Below are 21,012 nucleotides of genomic sequence, written 5' to 3' on the forward strand. Positions count from 1 at the left end.
GGTTTTTTTGTTTTTTGTTTTTTGTTTTTTTGCAATACTAAAGCTCCAGTATAACAAATCCAAGCTGATTTACTCCTTATGAGATTCTTAAATTGATACTAAGAAGTTGAAAATGTCTTATTTCTTAAAGATTTCAGTGTCCCCAATTGCTTTCCCTATTTCTCCTGAAAGCGTAGTTTGTAAGTTTGCAGAGATGGGTACACACTAATAGGTTCAGTTGTGATACTTAAAATAAATTTTGGGGTGTACAGAAATGTGTAATTTTTGTTTATAAAAAAAATATTAATTGTGAGATGATGCAACATACTGAGAAGATAAAACATTATGCCCTTTCAAGATTAGGACTTCAGTACCTGTGACGGACTCAGAGAACTCAGAGTTGGAGGCATCAGAATGCACAGTGAGTGTCTGAATGAAGGACCCAGCAGACTGCAGGGCTTCAGTAACCAATGTCCTATTTAGCAGTGGTTTTGAACTAACAAGAATTCTTGTCTTCAGATTCAGTACGAACAGAGACTGGAGGAGCAAGAGCAGCTACTTGCCTGCAGATTAAAGGAGGCATCGCAGAACCAGTCTGACAGCTCCCGCAGGGCCGAAGCACTAGAGAAGGAGCTCGACAACATCAAGGACGCCCATCAAATCACTGTAAGAAAACTTGAAGCTGAAATAGACACTCTTAAACATCAAAATGCTGAATTGGAACTCAAGAAAAATGATAAAGAGGATAAAGATTTCCAGTCTATCGAATTCCAGATAGAACAGGCTCATGCTAAAGCTAAACTGGTGAGGCTTAATGAGGAGCTGGCTGCGAAGGGGCGAGAAATACAAGATCTTTCGAAAACCGTGGAAAGGCTTCAGAAGGAGAGAAGGATGATGCTTTCTAATCAGAGCTCTAAGGGTAGAGAGGAAGTGACTGCAAAAAGGGCGAAGAAAGATGGTATACGTTCAGGTAAAGGAAGTGCAAACTCATTCCCTGGAACCTTGGATGGCAGACTTTACCAACCACATACTTTCACTGACTCCCCTGTTTCAGAGGTTTTGCAAGAAAACTGCAGATTGAAAAATGAACTGGAGACATTAACTGTGGAGAGGAATGAGCTGAAGATGAAATCTGAAGCTATAGTGAACCAATTTGAAAATTCCATGAAAAGGTAAAATGTGAATCTGGAATTGTATGGGGACAAACAAAGATAAAAACATCAGAATTGTAAGATGTATTTCCTCTGGTAATTAGTTTTAACCCTGAACTGAATTCATTACCAAATTTTAAGAAATTGTATTACATTGCCAAGCATAGATCTTTCTCCGAGTAGGATCCTCTACCGGTTGGAAGCCAGATTCTGATAAACCTTAATCTCCATGTCAACCCCAACCATGTCATCGGGCTGACAAATCCTGTCTCCACATTTACCTAGGTTGTGTTAATAAGCTGACCCATGGGGGCCTTCTTGCAAATGAATGTCATCATTGATGACTCCTAGGCAGACTGCATAAAACAGCTGTTACTAAAACTAGTTGAACAGGGTCACCTGGGTAGCTCAGTTGGTGAAGCGTCTGACTCTTGATTGCATCTCAGGTCATGATGTCAGGGTCATGAAATCGAGCCCTGTGCCGGCACTGGGTATGGAGTCTGCTTAAGATTCTCGGGGCACCTGGGTAGCTCAGCTCAGCATTAGCATTCCACTGACCAAACAGAAGCATGTATTCCAATCCCCTGGATGGGTAGCGGGCGTCCAGCTCTTAGTTTCATCTTGGGTCATAATCTGGTCTGAGCCCTGTGTCAGGTTCCTCGCTCAGTGGGAAATCTGCTTGAGTTGCTCTCCCTCTGCCCCTTCCCCTGCCCTCATTCATGCAGTCACTCCCTCTCTCTTTCTAAAATAAATAAGTCTTTAAAAAAGCAAACTAGTGGGGCGCCTGGGTGGCTCAGTGGTTAAGCCGCTGCCTTCGGCTCAGGTCATGATCTCGGTGTCCTGGGATCGAGCCCCGCATCGGGCTCTCTGCTCAGCAGGGAGCCTGCTTCCTCCTCTCTCTGCCTGCCTCTCTGCCTACTTGTGATCTCTATCTGTCAAATAAATAAATAAAATCTTTAAAAAAAAAAAAAAAACTAGTTGACATTCTAAAAGGAAAAGTTCCTCTTTTCCAAAGTAACTCTTCAAAATAATCTAGTGCTCACATCCATTCATGCCTTGAACTTTTGTGCTCATCCCTTTCCTTCTCAGAATCACTCAGTACTGTCTACTTTCTTTCCTCCAGGCCCTCTAACATGTTCAGATCTTCTTCACTGTCATCAAACCAAGTCCTAGTTCTCTTTCTGTCGGTACCAGTTTTCCACAAGTAGCCTCTTATTTGCACCTCACCTCTCAACCGGGGCTCTCCTCCTCACCACTCTTGTAAATCTCATCTCACAATAGTGACCTTTCCTGGTCCAGTGATGTTGTCTCTGTTCTCATTTTCCTGGACATTGTTGGCTTTCCTGAAAATATGGGGTTTCCTCCCATAACCTCCATGACTAACACTCCTCTTCCGTGTCTTTTAACTAACTCTGGCTCCTTTTCATTCTCCTTCCTCAAAAATCAGACTTCTACCGGGGTTCATTTTTCAGCTTTCTGTTTATTCTCAGTTCTTTCTCCTTTGCTAAGTTCATCCATTCTTTTTTTTTTTTTTTTTTAAGATTTTATTTATCAGAGAGAGAGAGGGGAGAGAGCAAGCACAGGCAGACAGAATGGCAGGCAGAGGCAGAGGGAGAAGCAGGCTCCCCGCCAAGCAAGGAGCCTGATGTGGGACTCGATCCCAGGACGCTGGGATCATGACCTGAGCCGAAGGCAGCTGCTTAACCAACTGAGCCACCCAGCGTCCCAAGTTCATCCATTTTTGTGGCTTCTACAAACCATAACTCCAATTTACTTTTCAAGGCTTGTTTTCTTCCCGGAGCACAGATGTTAAATCTACTATTTTCCAAATTGTTCCTCTCAGAATCAGTAGTATCTCAAATTTTATCCCATGTTTACCAATAAACTAGCTCCTCCTCAAAACTTTCCCATTTCTGTCTATGACCATGGTTTTTCAATGCGAAGTCCAGCTTTACCTCCTTTATTTCTTGGGCTCACAGTTTATGGGGTGCTTCCTTATAAATACATGTCCTTTTGCTTTCTACCTTCCTGTAGACAGTAGCCTTACCTGGTTTACTAGACAGCTTCCCCACCCTAATATCCCTGATTTTCGTTTCTGTCTCCCCCAATCAGTTCACTTAAAAATCATTAATATTCCTTAAATATTCCTGTATCTGAGTTACACTGCCCTCTAATAACTCCCACTTCCTGAAGTATCAAGACTAAATTATTCTACGTGGGTTCCCAGGTGCCAGAACCTTCTCTGTGGGCCTGACTTGCTCAATGTCTTTGCTGCCTTTTGCTCATCCATGCTTCAAGTACTGCTTCCTTCACAAACTGTTTCCTAGAGCCTCCCAGGAAATTCCCTGCTCCTAGCTCCTCTATAACTTGTGTACCAAGTACCTATATTAAGTACCAAGAAAGCACTAGTCGTACACCGCCTTATAACTCCTTGAGAACTGATATAAGATTATCCTTCTTTTGCAACCTGGCATAGGAGCAGAAGGAGCGAGCACCTAGACGAATGCATATTGATTGATTCGCAGCTGTGTCTGGTTGAATCATCCTGTCAACCATAAATGCTTCCAAACTAAAACCTTGTTTCTCAAGTCCTGAAGTGATACTAGAAATGAAGCTATTTGAAAAGAATCCTATTCTTTTCAGGAAATAATTTAAAATTGAAATTTTTCCTGTGCATTTTTCTATATATAATTTGGTATTGTTAACCTGCTTATCAGATAGCCCTGGGCCTGAGAAGTGAGGAATAACCTTTCCCAATCCCAGATTTAGGCTGTTTTAGCTAAGTTTTTGTTGTTCAGTTGTTTTTTACTTTAGTTTGGTTATATCATAAGTGCTTTAGGTTTTTATGCTTTTCTGAAGACCCTAATCACACCCTTTCCATGAGGAAATATTCATATAAATCAAATAAGCAACTGATAAATTTGTTTATAGTTTGGGAATTGCCATGTTAATATGTATCGACTGAGATTTATCCAGTATCTGCTTTGAGTAAAATCCTGGCACTTTTTAATAACTTTTCCAGTAAGAGAGAGAATGTTTGTCTGTAAGAAATGTATCAAGTGTTTATCAGAACTTCGCTACTTATTAAACTGCCTCTGAATGCGTGACTTTTGTCAAAGGGACAAATCAGTCTCTCACACTAAACAAGCAAAAAAAAACTAGGTGCAGGTTACTGTGGGTCCTAAAGAATTACCATAAAGGTTATTTCATTTTTATGACATGGCAGCTAGCCCTGGAGTCACATGCATGGACCAAAAACATGTTGCCTAGAGACAAAGCTTTGGAGATCCTAAAAGGAACTATGATTATCAAAATAAGAATCTGGGCAAAAATCTGAGTTTCTCTTAAAAGATAAAATATGAGGATGAGGCCTGTGCTTTAATCCAGACAGAACATTTAGAACCTTTGATTCTACCAAAAAGTACAGCCCCAGGCTGGGGGTTGAGTGAAAGGCCCAGACTTTGAGTTCCAACTCTGCTGGGCTTAAACCCCAGGTTTGCATTTACTAATGAACTCTAGAGACATTACTCTTTCCTAAACTCAAGTTTGCCCTTATAAAATTGAGTAAATAATAGCTCATGGCATGGTTGCAAGATCTCACAGGCAATCCTATATAAAGCACCTGTCAGAGTGCAGTATTGGTGCTCTCTCTCCCTTTGTTTAATTTCTAGGCTTCATATGTTATTTGTGTGCTAACTCTGAGCTGAAGAGCTGTTTTTATGCGTGATTTTCTTTGATTTGCTCTGCAGAGTCAAGGAAGATACTGCAGCACACATTGCATCTCTCAAAGCATCTCATCAGAGGGAAGTAGAGAAACTCCTTTGCCAAAATGCAGTAGAAAATTCTTCTTCCAAAGTAGCTGAACTAAATCGTAAAATAGCAACTCAAGAGGTAGATGACTTTAACACACTTTCTTTGGCTTTAAAATTATTTTTTTCAGGACTGTTAACAGAACATTATTTAATTCAGAAATACGTTAACTTTGCTTTTTGATAGAAATGAGAAATTATTGACCTGATTATTTTTTTTTTTTTTTTGTAGGAGACAGTGCCATTACTGTGCATTTAACTATTCTACTTTAAGATTATTCTCTCTTAAAACGGGTTTCTCAGTTTTGTCCCAACATTTCTCAAATAGTTCTTCTCCTAAGGCAGTTGTAAGGGATGGTAGAAGGAATGATAGAATCACATTATGTGATTGAGACCTGGAGTACTTGAACCTGAATATTGAACCATCTCCCTCTGCCCAAGTCCTGGTTGACAAGTAATTCTCCTAGTCATTCTTCTTGCCCAAGGGTCTTTCATTCATTAAGTAAATAATGATTTGAGCTCTATAGACAACCAGGCACTGGGATAAAATAATCAACAGAGAGATACACACAACCCTAGTCATTATGAAGCATAGTCTTCTTAGAATTATGACCGAGTATGCTGAAAGTTCGTTCATGTTTCTTCAAAAAAGTGTATCTTCCTTCTTGGTTAGTATGTACATCTATGTGGAATATCCATGAATATCTAGTATGTGGCCCATTTTCTATGGTGTTAGAAAATTGAAAACACAACATTAAGATAGAATAGTTATGTCCCTGGGTGCCTGGGTGGCTCAGTGGGTTAAAGCCTCTACCTTTGACTCAGGTCATGATCCCAGGGTCCTGGGATCAAGCCCCACATTAGGCTCTCTGCTCAGCGGGGAGCCTCCTTCCCCCAGACCCCCACCCTGCCTGTCTCTCAGCCTACTTGTGATCTCTGTCAAATAAATAAAAGTCTTTAAGAAAAAAGAAAGAAAGAAAGAAAAGAATAGTTATGCCCCCCCCCCAAAAAAGAAAGCACATATGGCAAAAATGTTAGCAGTTGATAAATCAAATTGAAGGATATATAAATGTCCATTGTGCTCTCTTCTTTTGGTTTTAATTTAAAAAAAAAAACAAGCTGATATGGGGGGAAACCAGGAAATGTTATCTTGCCACCACCTCTCCCATCAATAATTATTTAATAGCATCTTGATTAAAAACAAATCACTCAGGGGGGCCTCGGTAGCTCAGTCATTTAAGCATCCAGCTGTTAATCTCAGCTCAGGTCTTGATCTCAGGGTCATGATTTTGGGCCCTGCCCAGCGTAGAGCCCACTTAAACTTCCCAGTTGAGCAATTTTATTTGGTTGTAGGGCCAGATATTGGATATTATGAAACTATTGGGCATTATTTCAGCTATTAAAAATGCTAGTATGGTTTTGTGAGAAGATACCCTTATAAGGAGAAGCATGTTGAAGTATTTGGGGGATTTGGGTGAAGTGTAATGAGGTCTATAATTTAAGTTCATATAGCTCAGAAACAAAGAATTTTGCCTATTTTAATAATTTCAAGGAGAATGATTTAGAGTGCTTTTCAAAGGTAATCAGCATATAGCAGTTGCAGATAACTTCTCTGGCTTTCTCCCTCCACAGGAGGAGGCTGTCTGTGGGCAGTATAAACATGATAGCAAATCAGTGTGTAGTTGGGAGAGGCGGATGAGGTGGTGTCATTGCACCATACATAGTGCCGTTACTGTTACTTTCCCGGGTTTCTAAATCTAATACTATAAATTAGGAGTTAAGTGGAAGTCAGCATGGTGTGAGGAGGAAAACAGTAAAAGTAAAGCATTAGAGGTTAAGAGATGCACATGTTTCCCAAGTTTTCAGTTTCTTGATGAAAGTATTCATGTACTTGTTTGCCAAAAATATGTGACATTTATTTCATGCGAATATTAGGCTTGTGCTGTCTTTGTCATTAGCTCTTTAATTAAAAATTATTCTCCTACTTAATCACAAAATAATAAAGAGGATATTGGCTACTTTCTTCAGAACCCTTTGACTTTATAATAGAGGTTTATTTTAAAAGGTGTTTTTCAGGCCTCCAGGAGAAAAGTAGAGATAAAGAAGCCACGCAGTTATATAGCCATTAATTTGTATTATGTGTGATGCTTTATATTAAATATTAAAACAAAATAATGAGTGTATCCAATAAGCTTAATTAATCTATGAACTTAATTCCTGTGGCAGTTTATTTCCATGTTAGAATTTGGTAATTTTAAAATATTGGGAATTTTTTTTAGTACAAACAAAAGACGTTAGTTGGTTTTCTTATATTTTTCAAATGATGTTTGGGGTAGCACTCTCTTAACTTAGCACTTCTAACATAATTCCCTAGGTACTTCTAAAACATTTCCAAAGTCAAGTTAATGAGCTGCAGGGTAAACAAGAGTCTCTTGCAGTTTCTCAACTTCGAGAAGAAATCCTACAGAAAGAGGTAAGAAATAACAAAAGTATTGGGCTAACATGAGCTTTTCTTAGCCATTTCAATCATACTACTTTTATATAATTTTTTTAACAAATGTGCAAATAGAAATATCCTGAAAATATAGATCATGTGTCAAAATATATCAATAACTTGTTTACGGTAAGTCTGCTTTCCCCAGATGGAACTCTCAAATATTAAGTTTCTTATATAGTTAATGTTGACATTTTTCTGGGCAGTGAGGAAATAGAGTGGAGGGGTATTTGGATTTTTTTTTTTTTAAAGGAGATAAAACTAGATGGTTAAGGCCATTTCTGCATTAAGTATGAATACTATAAAGCAATCATTATAGTCATGCTGGATCCCCAGTGACAATATTGTAGGAAATAGATCTTTCTGGAAACTCACCCTTTTATTACTCTAAAATCCTTTTGGTTCTAGAAATTATTTAAAAAAAAAAAAGATAAACTGCTTTCTTTGAAGCATGTATACCACTTTTTATTCAAGAATTTATTAAAACATAGATGCAGAGCTTACATATAACTAATGGCATTATGAAAAGATTAATGTAAAAACATTCCACACTTAGGTATAAATTAATTGAAAGGCTGTAGTTCAGCATATATGCATTCTTTTCATTGTTTAAGATGTACATAAACATTGTTGAGTAAGCAGTAATTTAGCAGAACTTCACACACCTAAAGTAAACTTTTGGGGAAAAGTAATAAAAGGAAGTATGTTCTAGTGTTTGTAAGATAAAGGTCAGTTTTAGTCAAGTTAGTGTGTTCCTAGTTTAAGAATAGCTAAACTGGGACGCCTGGGTGGCTCAGTTGGTTAAGCAGCTGCCTTCGGCTCAGGTCATGATCCCAGCGTCCTGGGATCGAGTCCCACATCGGGCTCCTTGCTCCGCAGGGAGCCTGCTTCTCCCTCTGCCTCTGCCTTCCACTCTGTCTGCCTGTGCTCGCTCTCACTCTCTCTCTCTCTGACAAATAAATAAATAAAATCTTTAAAAAAAAAAAAAAAAGAATAGCTAAACTATTTTGAAAATGCGAAAGATGGCAACACATGATTTTGAAGCCTATTTACTGAAAAACTGAAAACATTCCGTCTCTTAAATAAAATAAAGACAGCCTACCTTTTTAATGGGCAGTACATTTATAATAGCTGTTTTAACAGCTTATTTATTCCCACTACTGATAACCTCCTGAGAGCCTTCCAAGGGACTTTTCTCTCGGGCTGGTGGGAATAATTCATTTTCCCAGCCCTGCAGGAGCTCTCAGAATTATTCAGGCTATTTCTACTGGCTTCAAAGGTGCCTCTGGGCAGCCAGCTAGGCAGTCCTAGAGTTCATCTGGTGTGTTGCCTGTTCCTCACAGTCCGCAGTGCTGTTAACTGGGGTTTGAAAACAGTTGCTTCTCAGGTCATCTAGTTTTTCAGTTCTTTAAGGAAGATGGGTAAATCCCAGTCTCTTTCAGACCACAAGAAAAAGCACAACACAGTTTTTAACAGGAGTAAATTCTGTTTTTATTTTTGACTGCTTTGTTGTTATTCTATCTCTAGAGAAAACAGTGATCTAAAATTTTCCAACATAGTTAAAAAAAAATAAAATAAAATAAAACTTTCCACCATAGTTCAACACCTTGGGAGGTGAACCATCAAAACCTGAAAAGATTTTTCTAATTTCTGCATTTTGTTCCATGCCTATGTTACCTCAAGTATTGTTAAACCACATCTCTTTAAAATCCTAACTTAGGCATGACTTCCTCAAATCTTTTTTTAAAAATATTATAATGAAAAGGGTAATCTTTCATATTTTAGCACTCATCATAGATTTCTGATCTTATTTTTCCACTCACGGTTGACTCCCAACAATCTGTTTATTTCCTTACACCCTGAAGTTGAAGAGAAAGGACTTGAATCTTTACTCAGACTCCTTAAATGTAGACAACTGAGAGGCCTGCTGCTATTATTGCTTGTTTCTATGTTCAGCAGTTAGTATATGCATTTTATTGGTCATAGTTTTTCATCGGTAGGATTTTGTTTTACCTGTATAGTCTATTCAAATTTTAGAAACCATTCAAGAGTGACCCCTAATATGAACTCAAGGACTATTAATAGTGACTCCTAAAAATTATCAGAATTTTTACTGTAATTTGTGTCAAATAGTCTACAGCTAGCAGCTTTTATTTACAAATGAATAGTAGGAATAATTTGGGGGGTTATCATAAGGTCTGGGCTTAAATTCTTCAACATGTTAGTGAGCCTTAGGGTGACAGGTCATGTAAACATTTAGAGTCATACTTGCTACTCTGGATATAAACCAGGAAACAGCAAGGCAGCAGCAGGCCTTTTGCTCTTTGGTGTGAGTAGTTCCCACAGCAGTCCACAGAGCTGTTCTGGAGACCACAGGGGTACAACGGAGTAAGACTCGTATCTGGCAGTTAGAGGAATCACCCAGGCTTGAACTCCCCACATTCCGCAAGAACGAGCGTCTCATAATACGTCATGCACAGTGGATCCCACAGGGACATGCCCAGTGCAAAAGTCACCACCTCCAGGAGAGCCCAGACCTACCACTTCCTACCAGGTATTTCAGTTCATGCCAAGTCCTCCAAGCCCAGATGATGTTCCACCAGTTGGGGCCTTACCACAAGCAGTGTACCTTTATCAAGAGAACAAAGCTAGAAAGAGAATTCAAGCCAAGGCCAATTTCTCATACAGAAGGAAGAATTATATTTACCCATTACCCTCAGCTGTTTATTAGTGTTTTTAAACTTAGTCTCAGGTTGCTTTAGCTATTAAATGGAATAAAGTCTACTTCTTAGCTTTTAGAAAAAATGTTTAGGTATCAGACACTATCAATAGGCTTTTGGGATACAGAAATGAGTAGAACACCTGAAGGTATGACCCTCAAAGGGCTTGTGTTCTAGTGAGTGGGACAAAGAAATAAACCAACATATAAACTAAGGTCCCCCAGCTTACTTTCTTTGCATCAGAACTGAGTCACATGCCTACCTCCAAACCAGGCGTTGCCAGAGGACAGACAGTGGACAGCAGCAATGGGCTTAAATCTAAGGTCAGTATCTCCTTTAGTTCTAGACCAAATTGGAATCTAGACTCACTGGATTAAGTGTTCACAAGCACTAGCATTCATCCCAGCAATGTTGCCAGGGAAATGCATCAGCCAGTAAGTTGCAGGGTAGGAAGACACATGGGATGGTTGGAAGCACACAGACTACAGCAGGTCATGGTCATTTAAAGGAGTAAAAATAGCAGTAATTTTATGGTTCATTCTGAATTGAAATTCGTAGTTTGTAAGATTATCTACTCACCAGCCTATAAAGGGACAGTACATATGTCTTCTCTGAGAAGAAGTCTTTGGGCTGTGTATGGATCATTTGAATTCCCTTAACCGAGCCTCCTCCTGCTAGTGGTCCGTGATGTCTGACTCCTTTAGTAGGAAAACATGTTAATCCACCTTGAGTAATAGGATCTGGGCGAATCCCTCTTTCACTTCAGTAAAACAGTAAGACAGTAAGAATTGTATTCATTTAGGAATATATGCTTTCTTTTTATTGATGTTACATACTGCTATCCCTGGTGAGTATGGATTTGTTTATAAATAATTTTTGATATATTTTATTAAATATTTAAGACTATTTAACATTTTTATACTAAGATTAATATATATTAGAGAAATTAGAAAGTATAAAATCATCCACAATCCCATTACCCAGAGCATATTTTGCTATTTATTCTTTCAGATTTTCTTTATTCATATATAGTTACAAATACTGTGAGGGTATGTGCTTATGCATATACATGTGTAAAATACATGTTTATGTGTGTTTGCATATATAGGATTTTAAAGGATAATTTTTTTACCTAACAGTGTATATAAATATATTCCCATGTCAGTATATACCTTCTCATTTTTTTCCAATTTTATTAAGATATAGTTGACATACTTATACTGTTGTATAAGTTTAAGGTATACAGCATAAAGATTTAACTTATATATATAATGAAATGATTACTACAGTAAGCTTAGTTTTCATCCATTAAGAAAAAACGATTTTTCTTACCACAGTTAACACTGAGAACTCTTAGGATTTACTCATGTATGTATGTATGTATATATACCATGCGGCAGTGTTAACAATGGTCTTCATGCTATACATTGCATTCCTAGTATAGTTACTTACAACTGGAAGTTTGTTCCTTTTTGATCGCTTCATCCAATTCCCCTTTTTCCCCACCCTTTCCTGTCCACATCTGATAACTACAAATCTGATCTCTCTTTCTAGGAGTTTGGGGGTTTTTTGTTTGTTTGTTTTAAGGTTCTACATATAAGTGAGATCATATGGTATTTGTCTTTCTCGGACTTAGTTCACTTAGCATAATACCAGAAATGGGTCCCCTGCAGATCATGAAAATGTTGTCTCAGTACAAACTCAGAATCATTTCTCAGTCATTAAAAAGTTTACAGAAGTTGAAGTGATAATTAACAGATATGACAGTGCCAATCATCCCAATTAAAGTGTGCAAATTTTTTTGGTCACCGGTGATATTAGGGATGTCCCACATTTTTAAATATTTAGATTTGCTTCTGATTTCATTGCCTTGTATTTTCACATAATTGTATGGGGTCGGGGGGGGGGTGTTTTGGATTTTTTTTTTTTATAGCATTATCAGTGTTATTAGGTACTGAGTGTTTCCTTAGGAAACATGATTGAATTTTTAATTTTAGCCTTTTTCACTTGCTTATTATTTTGCCTTTAAGATTTTATTTATTTGAGAAAAACAGAGACAGAGCATGAGAGGGGAGGTCAGAGGGAGAAGCAGACTCTCTGCAGAGCTGGGAGCCCGATGTGGGACTCGATCCCAGGACTCCAGGATCATGACCTGAGCAGTCACTCAAACCAACTGAGCCACCCAGGTGCCCTTATTTTGTTTTTTGATACTAGCAGAGAATTATCATAATTATGTGGTATAAAGAAAATACATTTGTTTCACCAAGCCCAAAATAAAGCTCTCTCAGACCCCTCTGTTTACTCACTGGCACCATGAAAATATGACCTTTTGCTCTGTGAACCATGGTATGAAAAGGGAGGTACCACACTAGACTGTAACCTCTATGAGGATGGACTGTATCTTTCATGTCTGTATTCTCAGGACCTAAGATAACAGCCAGGACAGAAAGAATTCAGTATGTTATCTCAGAAAGAGGTTGAACTCTTTCTTTGTTTTGGGTACTATACTGTGTAGGATGCTTGAAATGTATTACTTAATCCTAAAAGTAATCAACCTATTAAATACATTGATACTTTGTTAGCAAAGCTGAATATACCAAAGACAGTGCCCACCTTTATTATGAATGCTGTAATCAGCCTGGCATACATGGGAGGAGGTGATCCAGTCATCTGGAACCTTTTGGATTATGAGATCACTTCAGAGTTAGAATAATAGTTTTAATTCTGGCCCAGCCTAACAACTCAAGGTATTTTTCTTACTAAAAAGAAGAGTCTTCTCTAGATAAATTTTATACAAAGAAAATGTAGTAAATATTCTTAAAACTACCTGGTAAAAGCTTTTTTTCTTATCAATTTTTCATTTATTTCATTCCTCAATTTTAGATTACAAAACTCCTAGAAGAACTGAGAGAAGCCAGAGAAAACCATACCCCAGAGATGAAACATTTCATGGGCTTAGAAAAGAAAATTAAACAAATGGAAATGAGACATCAACAAAGAGAGCAGGAACTTCAACAGGTAAAGTAGTAAATTATATTTACACATTTGTATAGCTCTTCACTGTTAAGTACCTCCCATTTGCTATAGTTTTGCCATCTCTAGCAACACTTACTTCCTGAAGTGTTTCATTGTGTATTGATATTAAGAATAAAAATACAGCTCTTAAGAGCATATAAAACTTTAAATTTCAAATGCCTAAAAGACTGGTTTATCTTCTCTCAAATTAAAAAAAAAAAAAGATACAAGTTTCTCTAAGATTTTATTTATTTTAGAGAGAACACAAGCAAGGGGAGGAAGAAGGAGGAGGGGAAAGAATCTCAAGCAGGTCCCAAGCCGAACATGGAGCCTAATGCATGGTTTGCTCTCATGACCCAGAGATCATAACCTGAGCCCAAACCAAGAGTCGGATGCTTAACCAACCGAGCCACTCACGTGCCCCTCATGTTCTTAATTACTGATGGCTGCCTAAAAAGAATGAGTCTTTGAAATCCATAGTCTATATTCATTTTATAAATGTTTATAAGAAGTAGAATTATATTAAAAGATAAATCATTTAAAATAGATCCCTGGCGGGCGCCTGGGTGGCTCAGTGGGTTAAGCCGCTGCCTTCGGCTCAGGTCATGATCTCAGGGTCCTGGGATCGAGTCCCGCATCGGGCTCTCTGCTCAGCGGGAAGCCTGCTTCCTCCTCTCTCTCTGCCTTCCTCTCTGCCTACTTGTGATCTCTCTGTGTCAAATAAATAAAATCTTTAAAAAAAATAAAATAAAATAAAATAGATGCCCGGCACTAGTAATATCATAATTACTCAACTACAGATAATAGAAATAAAAAATGAATGAGCTTTAGTATAGATCACATGAGACCACAAAATAAGTTTGAGAATATTCGTAAGATTGAAATCAAAGCAAGCATCTTTTCCAACCAAAATGGTATGAAACTACAAATCAATTACCAAACCAAACAAAACAAAGCGAAAAAAAAAAACCCCACAAATACATGGAGGCTAACCAAGATGCTACTAAATAATAGGTCAAGGGAAAAATCATAGAGGAAATTTTAAAATTCCTTGAGACACATAACACAACATTCCAAAATCTTTTGGACACAACAAAAGCAGTTCTGTGAGGGAAATTTTTCATAGCTCTACAGTACCTCAAGAAACAAGAAATAGGGGTGCCTGGGTGGCTCAGACAATTGTGTCTGCTTTCGGCTCAAGTCATGATCCCAGGGTCCTGGGATGGAGCCCCACATCAGGCTCCCTGTTCGGCAGAGAGCCTGCTTCTCCCCCTGCCTACCGCTTCCCCTGCTTGTCTCTGTGCTTTCTCTCTCTCTGACAAATAAGTAAATGAAATCTTTCAAAACAGAAACAAGAAATATATCAGGGCACCTAGGTGGCTTGGTCGGTTAAGTGCCTGCCTTTATGTCAGGTCATGATCTCTGGGTCCTGAGATTGAGCCCCATGTTGGGCGCCCTGCTCGGTGGGGCATCTGCTTCTCCCTCTCCCTCTGTCACTCCCGCTACCTACTTGTGCTCGCTTGCTCTCAAATAAACAAAATCATTAAAAAAAAAAAAAATTAATCTGTCACACCTAAAGAAACTAAAACAGAACAAAGCTCCAAGGTAGGAGAAAGAAGGAAGTAATAAAGGTCAAGAAAAAAAAAATAAATGAAATAGTTTCATTCATCTTTTCTATTTTTTGGTCTCTAAGAGGTGGTTCTTTGAATTATAAACATTAACTGATAAACTTGTAAAGACAGACTCATCAAGAAAATAAGAGAGGACTTCAATAAATACACTCAAAAATGAAAGAGGGGGCATTAAACCAATACCACAGAAATACAAAGGTTTATAAAAGATTACTGTGAAAAGTTCTATGCCAACAAATTGAACAACCTAGAAGAAATGGATTTCTATAAATATACAGTCTCCCAAGATTGAATCAGGAAGAAATAGAAAATCTGAACAGACTAATTACCAATAACAAAATTGGATTGGTAACCGAATAATTCCCAGGAAAGAAAAGTCTAGGAACAGATGGCTTCAAATGTTGGAAGAATACATTCCAATCCTTTTCAAACTATATGAAAAAAATTGAAGAGGAGGGAATATTTTCAAAGTCATTCTTAAAAAGCCACTATTACCCTGATACCAACAACAGAGACACAACAAAAAAAGAAGAAATCAGACTCTGTCCCTAATCAACATAGATGTGAAAATCCTTAACAAAATTATTAGCAAACTGAATCATTCACCACAATATGGGGGGATTTATTCCAGCAATGCAAGGACGGTTGAGCATCTTCAACATGAGACACCACATTAACAAAGGAAAAGATAAAAATCATATAATCTCAGCAGATATCAGTCAAAAAAGCATTTGACAAAGCTCAACATAAATTCATGATAAAAATTCTCAACACACTGGCTACAGAGGGAACATAACATAATAAAGGCTACGTACAACAACCCCAGAGCTAACATGATGCTGCTGTGTGGTGAAAAACAAAGCTTTTTCATGATCCGGTACAAGGATGTCCACTCTCACTGCTTTTACTCCAGGTAGTACTGGAATTCATAGGCAGAATAACCAGATAAATAAAAAGCAGGGGCACCTGGGTGGCTCAGTGGGTTAAAGCCTCTGCCTTTGGCTCAGGTCATGATCTCAGGGTCCTGGGATCAAGCCCCACATCGAGCTCTCTGCCCGGCAGGGAGCCTGCTTCCCCCTCTCTCTCTGCCTGCCTCTCTGCCTACTTGTGATCTCAGTCTGTGAAAAAAAAAAAAAAAAAGAAATAGCATACAAATTGATAAGGAAGTACAACTGTTGCTATTTACAGATAGCATGATACTGTATATTGAAAACCCTACAGACTCCACAAAAAATCAGAATAAATTAGTTCAGTAAAGCAGCATACAGACATCAGTTGCATTTCTGTATACTAAAAATTAGCAAAAATAAATTAAGACAATGACTTTATAACTGCATCAAAAAGAATAGAATATGTAGGAGTAAATTTAACCTAAGAGTTAACAGACCTGTACTCTGATAATTCTAAGACCTAGTTGAAGGAAATTGAAGGTGGCACAATAAATGGAAAGATACACCATACTCATGAACTGGAAGAATATTGTTCAGATGTTGATAGTACCCAAAAGCAGTCTGCAGGTTCAGTGCAATCCCTATCAAGATACCAACAGTAGCATTTTTCATAGAACTAGAATCAATATTCCTCAAGTTTATATGGAATCACAAAGGACCCCGAGTAGCCAAAGCTGGAGGTATCACACTCCCAGTTTTCCAACTGTACTACAAAGCTACAGTAATGAAAACAGTATAGGACTAGCAGAAAAACATATAGATCAGTGAACAGAATAGAAAGCCCAGAAATAAACCCACGCTTAATATGGTCGATTAATCTAAGATAAAGGAGTCAAGAATACACAATGAAGATAAGACTGTCTCTTCAATAAATAGTGCTAGAAAAACTGAATGGCTGCATGCAGAAGAATGAAATTAGACCACTATCTTACACCATATGCAAAAAAAACAACAACAAAAAAAAACCCTCTAAATGGATTAAGACCTAAATGTAAGACCTGAAACCATAAAACTACAAAAAATAAATAGTAAACTCTTGGAATCAGTCTTGGCAAACCTTTTTTTTTTTTTTTAAATATATATGTCTCCTCAGACATCCATCCAGACAAAAAACCTTTTAAGGAAACATTGGCTGAAACAACACATTAGGTAAGATGGAATTAACATATACAGAACATTCCATCCAAAAGTAATAATACACATTTTTAAACACACATGGAACATTTTCCAGGATGGATCATATATTGGCCATGAAACAAGTCTTAATAAATTGAAGACTGAAGTATCAGGCCAATTTCCCCAAACATGGGGATATGAAACTAGACATCAATTACAAAGGGAAAAAATGGAAAATTCACAAATGTGTGTAATGAAACCAAATTAAGCAACCAATAGGTTGAAGAACAAATCGACAGAGAAATATAAAAATATTTTGAGGGTGTCTGGGTGGCTCTCAGTGGGTTAAGCCTCTGCCTTCGGCTCAGGTCATGATCTCAGGGTCCTGGGATCGAGGTCCGCATCTGGCTCTCTGCTCGGCAGGGAGCCTGCTTCCTCTCTCTCTCTCTCTCTCCCTCTCTCTCTCTGCCTGCCTCTCTGCCTACTTGTGATCTGTCAAATAAATGAATTAAAAAAAAATCTTTAAAAAATATAAAAAGAAAAAAATATTTTGAGACAGTTGAAAATGGAAATACAGTATACCAAAACTTAGGGGATGCACCAAAAATAGTTTTAAGAGGCAAGTTCATAGCATTAAGTGCCTGTGTCTAGAAACAAGATTTCAAATAGACAGCTTTACACCTCAAGGAACTAGAGAATAAATGAAGCCCAAAGATGGCAAAATTAAGGAAATAACAAAGATCAGAGCAGGAATAAAGACTAAAAAGATCAAAGCGACTAAGAGCTCGTTCTTTGTAAAGGTAAAATTAGCAAGCCTTTAGCTAGACTAAGCAAGAAAAGAGAGAAAACTAAAATAAATGCAATAAAAATGAAAGAGGAGACATTACAACTGATTCCACAGAAATACAAAGGATGAGACTGGTATGAATAATTGTACAACAAACTGGACAACCTAGGAGAAATGGATAAATTTCTAGGAACATAAAATTTACCAAAAGGCATAATGAATAAAAGATCGAAAAAGACTGATTACTAGTAAGGAGATTGAATTAGTAATCAAAAACATCCTGACAAAGTTCAGGACCAGAGGGCTTTGCTGCTGAGTTCTAAAAATATGTAATGAAGAATAAGTACCAGTGCTTTTCAAACATTTGCAAACAATAAAAGAGGACGGAACTCTTCAAACTTATTTTTGCAGGGCCAGCATTACCCTGGTACCAAAACCGTGCAAGAAAACGCAAGGCAGTGTCCCCCGTGTACATAGATGTAAAAATCATGAACAAATTATTAAGTCAAATTCAGCAATGTTATAAGAGGATCATACAACATCAAGTTGTATTTATTCCAGAAATACAAGGATGGTTTCCCATCCACAAATAAGTGTGATATACCTCATTAATAAAATGAAGAGTAAAAATCATAAGATGATCTCTATAAATGCAAAAAAAGCATTTAACAAAATTCAACATCTTTTCCTGATAGAAATTCAACAAACAAAATATAGAGGGAATGTACCTTGACATAATAAAATCCACACTCATTGGTGAAAAGCTGAAAGCTTTTCCTTTAAGATCACAAACAAGGAGCGCCTGGGTGGTTCAGTGGATTAAGCCTCTTACCTTGGGCTCAGGTCATGATCTCAGGGCCCTGGGAGCCCAGCATCAGGCTCTCTGCTCACCAGGGAGCCTCCTTCCCCCTTCTCTTTCTGCCTGCCTCTCTGCCTACTTACGATCTTATTCTCTGTCAAATAAATAAATAAAATCTTAAAAAAAAAAAAAAAAAAGACAAGGATGCATAAGTCAAATAAAATGTCTCTTAGTTGCAAAAGAAGTAAAACTATCTTTGCAAATGACATGATAAGATATATAAGAAACCCTAAAGATTTTACAAAAACACTGTTAGAACTAAAATGAATTCAGTAAAGTAGCAATACAAAACCAATATACAGAAATCTGTTGTATTCCTATACACAATAAACTGTCTGAAATTTTTTAAAGTCAATCTTTGAAATTCTTAAATGCTATATGCATAGATAAATAGAATAGATAGGTTGTTTTTGGAAGCAGAGCATGGGATGTAGGCAAGATGTGTGTAGGGAGAAAAGGTAAAAACTGTTGTAAAATAAACAAGTTAAAGGGGTGTGATGTACAGTGTGGTGACTACAGTTAATACAATAAATTGTATATCTGAAAGCTATTAACGAGTAGATCTCAAAAGTTCTTACTAGGAAAACACATTTGGTAACTAATGTAGGACCTTTTCACAGCATATGCAAATGTCAATCATGTTATACACAATACAATAAACATAAAAAGCTAGTTAATGAAACCAATTAACATCATAAAAACATATAAATGGTGTTAAAAACTCAGTGGTAAATAGTCAGGTTGACCAAAATTGTAATGGTGCTTCCTAATTCATTTACACTCTAAGTTAAAACAGTTTTTACTGTACGTGAAAAAACAAGACATACTAAAAAATAACTGCAACACTAATTTATTGGATACAAAACATAAAAAACATTAATTTTAACATCAGTAACGTGAAATTGGGAGGGGTCAGAATGCAAATGTAAAGTTAATGTTTACTATCAAAGTTAACTTAAAATAGATTGTTAAAAATAAATCACATTTTCTGTAAGCATTATTTTAACCACAAAATAAAAGCCTGTACAAAGTACAGAAAATATTATGACAAAGGAGTCAAAGTATACAACTACAAAAAGTCATCACATCACAAAAGATGACTGCAAGATATAAGAAGCAAGGAACATAAGATCTAGAAAACAGTCAGAAGGGAACAAAATGTCAATAGTAATTCCTTATCTATCAGTAGTTCCTTTAAATGTAAATGGATTAAATTCTCCATTCAAACTACAGAATTGCCAAATGGATGAAATATAGTCCAAATAATAGGCCACCTAAAAAAAGAGTTTGGCTTTAAAGCCAGCATAGACTGATGAGTGAAGAGATAGAAAAAGTATTTCAGTCAAACGGTAACCAACAGAAATCAGGAGTAGCTATAGTTATATCATATAAAATAGATTATAAGCTAAAAAATCTCCAAAAGAGACAGAGGTAATTATATAATCATACAATGATAAAAAGGTCAGTCCATCAAGATATTATCAGTTGTAAATATTTATGCATCCAACATCAGAGCACCTAAATAGATAACAATAACTAAAAGAAATAAACAGCAATACAATAACAGGAGACTTTTTTTTTTTTAAGATTTTCTTTATTTATTTGACAAAGAGAGAGAGATCACAAGTAGGCAGAGAGGCAGGCAGAGAGAGAGGAAACAGGCTCCCTGCTGAGTAGAGAGCCCATTGAGGGACTCAATCCCAGGACCTTGAGATCATGACCTGAGCCGAAGGCAGAGGCTTAACCCACTGAGCCACCCAGGGGTCCCGATAGGAGACTTTAATACATCACGCTTATCGGTGGATAGGTCATCCAAACAGTCAATAGGGAGACTGTGGGTTTTAAACAGTGCTATAGACAAAATGGACATACACAGTACAGTCCCTCCAACAACAGCAAAATACACATTCTTTGCAGGCACACAAAATTTTCTAGGATACCTAATATAATAGGCGGTAAAATAAGTCTTAGCAAATTTAAGATTGAAATCATGGCAAGTATGTTTTCCGACCACAATGATAGGAAACTAGAAATCAATACTAAAAACTGGAAAATTAACAAATACATAGAAGTTCAACAACATACCTTAACCAGCAGATCAAATAAGATACTAAAAGTGAAATAAAAAAAAATATCTTGAGATGATTGGAAACATAGCATACCAAGACTTGTGGGTAGCAGCAAAAGCAGTTCTAAGAAGGAAGATTATAGTGTTAAATGCCTACATCAAGAAAAAGCTCTCAAACAACCCTACTTACCAGCCAGGAACTAGAAAAAGAACAAAATAAGCCCAAAGTTAGAAGAAGGAAAGAAGGATTAGAACAAAAATAAATGAAATGAAGTATAGGAAGACAATAGAAAAGATTAACAAAACTCTAGGAGTTGATACTTTGAAAAGATAAAATTGACAAACAAGGACTTAAAATTTATAAATGGAAGAGGAGACATTACAGCTGATACCAGAAAAATACAAAGGATCGTCGGAAATTCCTGTGTACAAC

General features: G+C 37.1%; 1 protein-coding gene across 3 annotated transcripts in view; it reads left to right on the plus strand.

Moving 5' to 3' along the window:
- Positions 1-21,012, plus strand: part of CEP162 (centrosomal protein 162) — a 101,087-nt gene that overhangs the window by 76,335 nt on the left and 3,740 nt on the right. For all 3 annotated transcript variants that reach the window (XM_059177158.1, XM_059177160.1, XM_059177159.1), the window contains exons 23-26: positions 499-1,151; positions 4,880-5,021; positions 7,314-7,412; positions 13,037-13,171. In XM_059177158.1, coding sequence (XP_059033141.1) covers positions 499-1,151; positions 4,880-5,021; positions 7,314-7,412; positions 13,037-13,171 — 1,029 coding nt within the window. The remainder of the gene's footprint in view (positions 1-498; positions 1,152-4,879; positions 5,022-7,313; positions 7,413-13,036; positions 13,172-21,012) is intronic.

The sequence above is a fragment of the Mustela lutreola genome, chromosome 6 (genome assembly GCF_030435805.1).
Source record: "Mustela lutreola isolate mMusLut2 chromosome 6, mMusLut2.pri, whole genome shotgun sequence".
Lineage (NCBI taxonomy): Eukaryota > Metazoa > Chordata > Mammalia > Carnivora > Mustelidae > Mustela > Mustela lutreola.